The 11,181-nt window shown below is 39.1% G+C and overlaps 2 protein-coding genes across 13 annotated transcripts; both read left to right on the top strand.

Moving 5' to 3' along the window:
• The first annotated feature begins 2,097 nt into the window (after positions 1–2,097).
• On the top strand, positions 2,098–9,752 carry LOC117689501 (uncharacterized). The gene is made up of 3 exons (XM_034470995.2): positions 2,098–2,774; positions 2,907–4,633; positions 9,622–9,752. Exon 2 carries the CDS (start codon positions 3,452–3,454, stop codon positions 3,998–4,000), a length of 549 nt encoding a protein of 182 aa, XP_034326886.2. The 5' UTR covers positions 2,098–2,774; positions 2,907–3,451; the 3' UTR covers positions 4,001–4,633; positions 9,622–9,752.
• On the top strand, positions 4,942–9,114 carry LOC105320068 (integrase/recombinase xerD homolog). 12 transcript variants are annotated; one of them, XR_010714665.1, is made up of 7 exons: positions 4,942–5,236; positions 5,444–5,817; positions 6,420–6,613; positions 6,708–6,725; positions 8,083–8,194; positions 8,371–8,541; positions 8,789–8,838. XR_010714665.1 is itself a non-coding variant. In XM_066087635.1 (4 exons), exons 1-4 carry the CDS (start codon positions 5,811–5,813, stop codon positions 9,081–9,083), a joined length of 1,458 nt encoding a protein of 485 aa, XP_065943707.1. In that variant the 5' UTR covers positions 5,676–5,810; the 3' UTR covers positions 9,084–9,114. The 12 variants fall into 12 exon arrangements, 10 of the variants coding, with proteins under 10 accessions (XP_065943713.1, XP_065943707.1, XP_065943709.1 ...); XR_010714666.1 differs by lacking the exons at positions 6,420–6,613; positions 6,708–6,725; XM_066087635.1 differs by lacking the exon at positions 4,942–5,236 and adding an exon at positions 7,006–7,047 and having other exon boundaries at positions 5,676–5,817; positions 6,420–6,827; positions 8,083–9,114.
• Positions 9,753–11,181: the final 1,429 nt, after the last annotated feature.

Here is an 11,181-nt window from a genome sequence, read left to right as displayed (position 1 = left end):
GGGACGAAAATTAATGCAATATCATCATTCTGATCTGGTCAAAGCAGTGGAGGCAGTTCGTTCAAATCTAATGTCAATTAGGAAAGCTGCAGAGACATTTCATGTCCCCAAATCAACAATTTCCGACAAAGTTACTGGTAGAAGTTGATGCAAATATAGGGCGAAAACCATCTCTCCCCGAATGTGTCGAAAATTAAATAGCTGAAAGTGTTGTTGAGGCCTCGAAGAGGGGTATGGGAGTTTCACGTGCGCAGCTTTTTCAGCGCACAGCACTATTATGCAAACGCCTTCGGGTCTCGGTCTTCAAAAATGGCGCTCCCGGGAGAGGGTGGTGGAACTGCTTTAAAAAACATCACCCAGAGCTTGCCATCAGAAAACCAGAAAAACTGGGAAATTCTCGGGCAAGGATGTTGAATCCCACGGTTGTCGAAAGATACATGAATGACCTAGGTCAAAAAATATCCGAGCTAAAGCTTGAGCATAAACCTAATCAGATCTGGAACTGTGATGAGACTGGGAAACAGTTTCAACATAACTCAGTTAAGGTAATTGCACAAAAGGGTGCTAAAAATGTTGTCAGCAGGGTTTCAGAAAACAGGACAAACATAACCATCATGGCTTGTGTTAACGGCGCGGGGGAAAAGATGGTCCCAATGATCATTGTTAAGGGGAAAACCTCTGCATCCCTTCATGGTTTAAATGTTGTAGATGCCCCAGATGGTACCATCTTCGCTTTCCAAGAGAATGGGTGGATAAACGATGAAATCGCGGAGAAATGGTTTCGGGAGGTATTTCTTCAGCACTGTGGGCCCGAACGCCCCCAACTTCTTCTCTTAGATGGTCATTCTTCTAACGAGAGTCTTGGGTTGCTAGAATTGGCCATTCACGAAAACATTGAAATATTCTGTCTCCCTCCTCACACAACCCATGCACTTCAGCCACTTGATCGTTCTGTCTTTGGTCCCTTCAACAAAGCATACGACACGGCCTGCTCTGAATTCTTGTTACAGGCTCCATATCATGCCGTGAACAAGCAAACTTTCCCTAGTCTTTTTAAAAAGGCCTGGGAGTCTGGTGTAAACAAGGAAAACATAATGAATGGTTTCAGATCATGTGGCATTGTGCCGTTTAATCGAGATGCGATCTCCAGCGAGATGTACGATTCTTCCTTGGCAACAGAGACTCCCCGTCCTAAACCGTCGGCATCATTGTCAACACCCCCAGATGCCACGGCGACCACTGTGCAACATGCACAAGAACCACATACGTTCTTCCCTCCCTCCCACGATCCATCATTTTCTAAATCAGAGAGCCAAACGTCCGCTGTTGCTGAGTCTAGTCAAGAGTCATTTAATGCAATTCTTCCCCTTGAATCTGCTGCATCATATAATGCAATTCTTCCCCTTGAATCCGATGCGTCTACTTCCATGAGTCTTGACGATCCTGATCTATTGCTATCCCTCATTAACACTGGAGAAATAGAAGTGGTTGCAAGCGCAGGCAGCCCTGAAGCATGTGAAATTGCACCGATATCATCCTCATCTTTGAACCTTTCTAAGGTAAATGAAACAAGTGTCGAGTCCATGTGGAACGAAGCCGTGGAAAGTATTTTTCTTCCACCAACGCCCGCACCCCAAAAGCCTGCAAAGAAGAGCAAAGCAAAAACATCCCACAGAATTTTGACAGCAACAGAAGTTATTGAAGAGAAAAGGGAATTATTGGAATTAAGGAAAATAAAGGAAGTGAAGGCACGGAATAAAAAATCAAAAAAATAAACAAAGTTCTTATAAATTATTGGAAATTGATTAAACAATAAATTGGAAATAAAATTGTTTGTTTACTTTAAAAAGATTTTACCCCGCATGTAACTAAATATACTTACCAGATTGTACGAAAGGAAGGTTAAACAGGGTATATATACTGCATGGCCATGTTGACTGGGTTTTAAAAGTTTGTTTTACATATATTGCCACAAGAATAGGATGAATTGATTTTATCTTATCCATTTCCTCTTGTTTTAATTAAGGTTCACTTCAAATGAAACAAGTTATTTAGGACTATTATAGCAATCATGTCTTTGTCTGAAACAGCCGCTGATATGGAAAAAATTATCTTTAATTTAACGTATATCTCAAACATGAAAACTTCAGAACCTAAAAAAATGTTGTTTCCATATTCAAATGTTGCAAAATCAAATAAGAATACATGTTTAGGTAAATATTTAGGTTTAGATTGTAAATGTCCGACTTTAAATTCCTACCGTCCGACATTGCATGTTCCTGGCCGACTTTCAATGCCTCAACTGAAACACTTTTAATCGCTTATTAAAGCCTTTTAAATTCAGCCAACCAATGAGAACTTCCGTTACAAATGAAGACAGTATATAGGTTTATGCAGTGTTGGTGTTCTCTATATAGCCAACAAAGCATGAAAGGATACTGGGCGATATAGCGGCGGAATTTTAAAAAACATCCGACTTTAGCTGCTTTGCCCCTTCTGGACTAACAGCCTGATGGACGATTCAGGGGTACAAGGTCTCATTCAAAGGGTATTACTAAAGTTGATGAAACTATTTTAACAAAACCGCTAAAGCGGGGACAGTTAAAGGTACGGAGGTCATATTGTGTGTGTAAAAAACAAAATCCGAAAGGGTTAATGGTGCAATGTGATTCCTGCAGAGACTGGTTTCATCCGGAATGTGTGGGTATTACTGCTGAAATTGCAGAAAGGATACCTCGGTATACGTGCCCTGAGTGTTCTCTAAGAGATGGGCAGTAGGGAATATTATAAAAGTTTTGGGTTGTTTTATCAGCACTAATTAAAAACCTAGAGCTTGTAAGATATAAAATTGGTTTCCGAGTGTCCCTGGATATAATTTATTTGCTAATGTTATATTTTAATTTTAGATTCAGCGATGAAGGAGCAATTTGAATTGTATGTGTTCGATGAGGAGGATGGTATGTTCGAGGAGGAGAGTGCTGGTGGACTGCAGGAGCCAGTTGGACAGGAGAACTGTATGACAGTTGTTGTGGAAGTTGGCATGCGTCCTTGTCAGGAGAGAGCCCACACAAAGGGAAAGGGTAGTAAGAAAGTGCGCTGTACACAGTTGCAGGGAGACATTTTCGGGAGCTACACCGATGCTGTACCACATTTGGAGGGATCATGCTGGAGGGGCACAGACTCCTGAGGAGTTTGTGTCTTTCCTAGCGGATCTATCCGCTGAGGTTTTTCAAACACACCAGAGAGAGCATGTATTGAAGTCCCTGGAGAGGTTGAGGGCGTGGGTTGAGAGACGACTGGGGAGAGTGGACTGGACGTTCTCCAGGTCCGTGCAGGAGGTGTTGAACAGGGTCTCACACTTTTTGGACCTGACAGCCAAAGTAGTGGACTGATTGCCGGGATAAGCCAAGGCAGAATCGGCCATGTGGCTCTTTTAGTCCATCCAAGATTGATGGCAATGGGGATTAACATAGCCGTTAAGAAGGGGAGATGGGATACCTATTTTTCTCGCTCTAGATCAAATATCTCTGTGTCGAGAGAGGGGATTCAGGAGCCAGAACAGGACGGTCACCGTGTGCCGGTGAAAGCGGAACTACCCGCTAGTGATCCCCCTGTTAGTGATCCCCCTGAGTTGCCTGGTCACCGGTTGGCGGTGGTGGACTGCCATTGGCACCCTGGACGGATGCCAGCTCCATTTACAGGAGCAATGAATGCCGCGGCCCTAGACAGCCGACCTTCCTTAGTGCCAGTCACCATTTCCTGTGGGTGCTTTGTTTATGGAATGGAGGAGGCCCGCATCCCAATGAGGTTAGAGAGTGGGTTGGTGATTGCGAAGGGGATCCACCCGAAGGAGGCATATCGAGCAACAAGGGCTGATGTGGTGGCTACCATGAGATTGTGCAATAGCAAGGGCTGGGCTGTTGGAGAGATAGGCCTGGACTACTCTGCCACAGAACATCACCCCCAGCAAAAGTTCATTCTTGCTGAATTTTTTCCGTAGAGTTGACCCATCCTCCAATACGGTGTTGCATCTGAAAGGTGCAGATGAGAACAGCTGCAGTCTAGTTACCACCCAAGACTGCATAACCCTTTTTGATGGGTTGTGCGTGTCTATCCAGGCACCTATCTATCTGCACTGCTTCTTAAGGGGCCCAGCTCAGATCAAACTCTGGATAGATACCGGGAGGCCGGTGTACTTTGGGGTGAGCGGAAGGGTCAGCAGCATGTTGGATACCCAACAGGAAGGCGTTAGAGCTATTCCACAGGATCGGATACTGGTAGAGACCGACAGTCCATACCTGCCATGTGGGGTTGGCCAACCAATGACGCCAAAACATATTGGAAAGGTCTACCAATTGGTGGCAACCCTACGCGGAGAATCCGTGGAACACCTTGCAGAGGCGGTGACAAGGAACCTCTGCACCTTCTTCGCAAAGCAGCTGGGCCAGAAATACTGATCGCCTGTCTTTCTACATGCCGTGTATCCTCCCAGGATATTTTTACATTCCTTTAAGTTGGTTTCCAGCGAAGGGATCGCTATGGATGAGAGACCATGGACCACCGGGAGAGACGAGAAGGCCTGGGATCATCATGCTTCCATTTCGGACAGCCATTACCTGTGATTGATTGACAGGTAATTTTTATTTGGTCGTGATTTATGAACTATTAATATCTGTTTTTCTGAGTAATGGCAAATCACAATGTTTTAGTTAATTATCTTGGTATTGTCAATCATAGGTGTTAAAATTGTATTAATGTATATGTCATTGTTTTTGTAATATCGGGGGTCAGGTTCTTAAAATCGGGGGGAGTGTGGTGATTATGCCCACTATTTTTAGTGCGGGACGGATTCATCGGGCACCAGATGAGTTCGCCCATGCACATAGAGATATATATATTTAATTCAGGTTGAAAGATAAAACAACGTTTTATCGAGCACGTGGTTTGCTATTTATAGTTTGTTTACTAAGGGTGGTTTACGCGTAGTAATACTGGTTAGACCAGTTATTAGGGCATGACTGGTATGCTTTGTGATTTTAAGTTATTCGAGCTCAAGACTTAGCGCTGTTTACACGCTTTGCAATGTCGGACTCTGATAGCGTTTTGTTGGGCGGGGACACCGACAAGAGTTTTTCAACTCCAGCCGCCGATATAACGGACACTTTCAACCTATTTAAGTGTTACTTGGATTCTTCGCTAAACTCGTTCAAGAAGGAGCTTTTGGACAGCCAAGAAGGTAGAGAAGTTGATTTAGAGAAAAAACTTAAAAAAGATATAGCGTCTTCATTAAAGAGTCCGGGCAATAAAATACAGTTTGAATTCAATGAAGAAATCATCGCAGATTTGCAAAAGTTAAAGAAAAAAGTAAAATCTAAGAGTGAGTGTGAAGCATTCGATAGCATCATAACAAAGTTGTCTAAACGAAATAAACTTATCCGTATAGCAGACAATTCTCCAGCAGGGTGGGCCACAGTTCATCAATATGAGCACAACGACATCGCCTCTGATTCGGACGATGACAAAAAACTACGACAGGCAGAAAACAGAGCTTTGCGTGCTATTAAAGAGAAGAAGAGGTTCCAGCCATACAAACCACGCCCTTCCGGCTACAGCGCTCCTCAGCCTGCTACTGGCAGTATTCCTTCCGCTGCTGCTGGAAGTCAACAGCAGCTTTTTCGTGGCTTCGGGAAACGCCGTGAACCATCTTCCTACGACATCTGTTTCCACTGCAAGTCAGTCGGGCACTGGAGGAAACACTGTCCCCTGTTCAGCGCCGCCAATCAGTCAAGCGGTTCGGGATCAGTTAGTAAATGATAAGTATGACGATTTTGATTTCATGGCTTATGAAAGTTTCTGTAATTTGAAAGAAAATGATATCATATCTGAACATCAAATCTATTTGAAAAATTTAGAAAGCTTTAGAGATTCTAAAGGTGTAAAGCATCGGTTAAGAAATGCAGTACAATTTTGGAAGAGTATAAATGCATCTGACTTCATTATCAGTACTATTAGCACTGGCTATGTAATTCCATTTATTATGCCACCAAAAGAAATGTACATGAAAAATAATAAGTCTGCCATACTCAATGCTGAATTTGTTTCTGACACTGTTTCAGAATTGTTACTTTCAAGTTGTATTATACAAGTTCCTTTCATACCTGTTGTGGTAAATCCGCTAAGTGTAGCAATGAACAGTTCTGGTAAGAAGAGGTTAATCCTTGATCTGAGTGTTTTGAACAAGTTTGTAAGAAGAGACAAAGTGAAATTTGAAGACTGGAAAATAGCATTGCAATATTTTCAAAAAGGGTTTCATATGTTTAAATTTGACCTTAAGTCTGGTTATCATCATATAGATATTTGCTCAGCACAACAAACTTTTTTGGGTTTTTCTTGGAATAATTTATTTTATGTATTTACAGTTTTGCCTTTCGGTCTTTCTTCGGCACCTTACATTTTTACAAAGTGTTTACGACCAATGGTGAGATACTGGAGGCAGTCGGGTGTCAACATTGTGTTGTATTTAGACGATGGCCTGGGATTGGCTGAATCATACGAGAAAGGGGTATCTGATAGCCTTTTCGTTAAAGATTCCTTAGAAAAGGCTGGGTTTTTGGTAAATTTGGAAAAGTCTATTTTTGAACCTTGTCAAATGTTAGAATGGCTAGGAATGATATGGAACACTAACATGTTTTGTTTGTCTATTCCAGAGAGACGTATACAAGATTGTAAGAGCACTTTAGCAGATTTGTTTCATAGATTACCAAAAATTACTGCAAGACAATTGGCTCAGTTTACGGGCAAGGTTATTTCTATGGGACCAGTGATCGGTAACATTAGTAGACTTATGACAAGAAAGTGTTATGAAATTATCGAGTCCCGATTTGCATGGGATAGTTTGATTAGATTTGATAGTTCACATGAGTTTTTGCAAGAACTTTCGTTCTGGTCGAAGAATTTGGACATGTATAACAGATTATTCTAAATCAATTGCTATTTTATGCACAGATGCTAGTTCAGTAGCTGCAGGAGCTGTATGTCAATTATCAGGTACACACAAGTACTTTCACAGTAATTTTTCAGAAGTAGAGAGTGCACAAAGTTCCACCTGGCGAGAACTTAAGGCAATTCAGCTTGCTTTATTTTCGTACAAAGAAAACCTTAGTGGGAAGTCTGTGAAAATATTGACTGACAGTAAAAATTGTGTTTCAATTGTCCAAAGTGGTAGCACGAAAAATGATTTACATGTAATTGCTCTTTCTATTTTTCATTTGTGTTTGCAGAGAAAAATTTCGTTAGATATTGCATGGATTCCCAGAGAAATGAATGAAACGGCAGATTATTTAAGTAAATTAGTGGATTACGATGATTGGTCTGTATCTGATGAATTTTTTGAATTTATGAATAATATGTGGGGCCCTTATACAGTGGACAGATTTGCAAATTATCTTAATAAGAAATTACCTAGATTTAACTCTTTGTTCTGGAATCCTGGTACTGATGCAGTTGATTGTTTTTCTCAAGATTGGAGTTCAGATAATAATTGGCTAGTGCCACCTGAGAAGTTTAAGGCATCTTATGTATTGCAGATCACGAGGTACTTTGATCGTTCCTTATTGGCCATCGGCGCCGTTTTGGTCTATGATTTTTGGACCGGATATGACATATAGAAGTTATGTAACAGATGTTATTCAGTTTAATGATGTAAGAGGTATTTTGTGCAGAGGCACGTCTAAGAACTGTATATTTGGGACTGAAAAATTTCATGGTTCTTTATTGGCTGTTAAACTTTGTTCTGTATGAGCAGATTTGAACATGGTCCTAGTACTGTTGTACTGAGTGACGTGGTTAGATGCTTGAATTGTGCATTTGTATGTATCTGTTGTATATATTTTATGCTATTGCAGAATGACGACTGATGAGATGATATTGTGTAAGACACGGTCCTAAGAGCATTAGGCATTAGTGACATGGTCTTGGAATTTGTTTTTGACATGGTCCCTGTTATGGACAGAGCGACATGGTCAAATTTGAAATAAAATAATGTGAGGGACTAACAAATGTTTCCGTGTTTACATTTTTCAGATGTTTTCCAAACAGGAAGATGGGCCTCAATTCAGACATCGGGGGAAAATTTGGCGGACCTGAAGTTCTTCTGTGAAAAATCCAAATCTGAAAGTACTTTTCGTAAATATCGGTATGCCTTTAATTCATGGATAAAGTGGTGTTATTCGCAAAGTCCTAAAGTGCAACACTTCCCTGCTTCTGATTTCAACGTTTCCATATATTTGATTAATTTATCAAAACAATTTAACTCTGTTGCAAAAGTTAATGAAGCCTTTTATGCCATTTCTTGGGCTCATGAAATTTCAGGAACACAAAATCCTTGTCATTCATCATTAGTCGTTTCAGTTTTGGAGGGAGCTCGCCGCTTAAGTGCTAAACCTGTTACCAAGAAAGAACCAATAACTTCTGAAATTTTACAGCAAATAGTGAATCGTTACGGGACCGGAAGTAGCAGTTTACCAGACATTCGAATTTCATGTATGTGTCTATTAAGTTATGCAGCTTTTTTACGTTTTTCAGAACTGGTCAACTTAAAACGCTCTGACATTACATTTTATGAGGACCATCTTTCTTTGTATATCTCTAAGAGTAAAACAGATAAATATAAGACTGGGAGTAATGTAATAGTTTCTAAAACAAATAATGTTACTTGTCCGTATGGTATGTTACAATTGTATTTGAAAATTGCTGACATTGCTTCGGATTCTGATTGTTTTATTTTCAGGGCGTTATCATTTTGTAAAAAATCTGGTAAATATAAATTAAGAAATTCTGGACCATTGTCTTATAGTAGAGCAAGGGAATTATTACTTAATGCTTTGGAAAGTGTTGGTGTGGATAAGTCCAAATTTGGTCTTCACAGTTTAAGGTCAGGGGGCGCTACTGCGGCTGCTAATGCTGGTGTGAGTGACAGACTGTTTAAGAAGCACGGCAGGTGGCGTTCTGACAACGCAAAAGACGGTTATGTTCATGAAAATGTAAAATCATTGATGTCTGTGTCTCAGTCATTGAATATTTGAATGTGTTCAATAATAAATATAACTTACAGTTTTTCTTTTCCCCTTTCTTTGTTACGTTCGAAATGCGCTAGTCTTGGAGCACTTACCCATAATCAGTGTTGTTATGATTGAATAAGGTTGTAAATATTTTATGTTCGTTTGAGATAGTTCGAATTAGAACATAAAGAGAGAGATAGTCTGCAGAACGCAAGACGCACGTTTTGTTCAAGATACTTAGATAGAAGTATATAAAGATATTTAACGCCTACCTGGTAAGTTGTTATTCATTCCTATCGGTTTCCCCGACTATCTCGCCATCTTGGGGGTGGGAAACACGATAGTAAGATTTTGTAACATGTACAAGCTATTTAAATAAATACCCGGTAAACAAAATTATACATTTATTACTAATTATGAATCTCGTTCTATCAAAACTAATTTCGTAAACCAAGAATCTATTAGAGCTCAAAGAATTGTAAAATAAGCTTAAATGGTGTCAACAATTGCCCATGAATTGCACCAACTGCTGTTCTTTACACAATGTAACCTAATATTTCAGGGGACAAGCTGATAAACATGTTCAAAAGAAAGCGTTTAGAAATAGTATGGTGATCTTAGAGAACTGCGACCCATCTTTCAACTGCATTGAAAGTACAGAAACGTGTTTTTTCGAAAGCTGTCTCTTTTAAGGACGTTGGATCCTGCGATCAGAAGTCTCTAAGTTTTTTTCTAAAGTATTTTTTTAATATTTACACACATTTCTAAACCAAAATTCAAAACAAAATTTTTGGGTGTATATGCTCCTTTCGGTGCTACGGTGTATTTAATATGACCTTTCTGCACTGAAAGTGCAAATTGCACATAAATCGCTTTTCCCTCTATAATTTTTTATCGAAATGAACCATGGTATCAAATACAAATTTACATTATTTAGAATTAATAAAATTAAAATTATCATAATGAAAAAGTTTGCAATTTCTTCACCTTATTGATATTTTGACCTTTTTGCACTGAAAAAATACTATTTTTATTCATAAACGATTCAGCATGCAATTAAGTAATCTAAAAGTCTCAAACTTTTTCTCAAATTATGACAGACTTGTCAAAAGAAACTGAAATATTCAGAAAATAAAACCAAAAGTATGGGTCTATTATGTAAATTTTGAGATATGGCATGAAAGAAGCTAATTTTAGGGGAAAATTGGAGCTGATTTTTTCTTTACTTTTATGAAATATCACTTAAACATGCCAATATATGTCGATAGAAATATTGAAATATTGTTGAAATATGTTTTTTGAAACAATATGAAGATATCCAATTGCATAAACTATCTGAAAATTTGGTCTCCACGGAAAAAAAGAAAGCTAAAATTAGGGTAATCTAAAACAACTGAGTTATGAAAAATGTTCATTTTCTTCTTTAAAAACCTTCCGCCACAAAATATAGTCCCTTACTACACTTTCTAAATATGGAATTTTTTCTTCACTATTTTATTCAATAGAGTTTATTTGGCATTGTAAAAAAGGAATTTACAAGTAGAATTCATATATGACACGGAATTTCCAGACTAGAGGTGACACAAAATGGCTACCCAAAATCAGAGGATCGAACCTCTTTAAGCCTGGTTTTACCTTTGTGTATGTATGTCCCGACAAGAGGAACATTAAATATGTTGTGAACAAAGTGGCGAATGACATTGAAATGGCAATGACATGGTTAGTTGATGGGCTTTTGGGTATGGGAAAATAAATTTCCACAAACTCGTGTATTTTGCAATTCAATAAATGCACAATTTTATAATGAAAACAGATTATCTTTGATTCGAGAAAAGGAAAGCCCTACAAGAGTTATTATTTCTAACAAAACCATGGGTATGGATTTCAAAGGCATTTCCAAGATTATTCTTTTTGGTCCGCCTAATCACAGGCACTTGTTTCTGAGAAAAAAAATTACCCTATAGTATAATAATAACACAAGGTATTTAACTCCGATTGAGGTAAACCACCCCCTCCCGTGTGTTGCAGTCGTTTTCGCTTTTATACGAAATGCACTGCAAAAGTGTTTAGTACCATTTTCTTCTACAATATATTACTTAAACAACCATATATAGCATGCTTC

Source organism: Magallana gigas, chromosome 6, assembly GCF_963853765.1.
Source record: "Magallana gigas chromosome 6, xbMagGiga1.1, whole genome shotgun sequence".
Classification (NCBI taxonomy): domain Eukaryota; kingdom Metazoa; phylum Mollusca; class Bivalvia; order Ostreida; family Ostreidae; genus Magallana; species Magallana gigas.
This window is presented reverse-complemented; position numbering and strand designations above follow the sequence as displayed.

Excerpts from the sequence above, each read along its gene's own strand:
- LOC105320068 (XM_066087633.1), top strand. The coding sequence starts at position 5,837 with ATGGCTTATGAAAGTTTCTGTAATTTGAAAGAAAATGATATCATATCT. Across the intron at positions 6,828-7,005 it reads TTCTATGGGACCAGTGATCG|ATGCTAGTTCAGTAGCTGCA; the intron begins GTAACATTAGTA and ends TTTTATGCACAG. Across the intron at positions 7,048-8,082 it reads AGCTGTATGTCAATTATCAG|ATGTTTTCCAAACAGGAAGA; the intron begins GTACACACAAGT and ends TACATTTTTCAG.
- LOC117689501 (XM_034470995.2), top strand. The coding sequence starts at position 3,452 with ATGGCAATGGGGATTAACATAGCCGTTAAGAAGGGGAGATGGGATACC.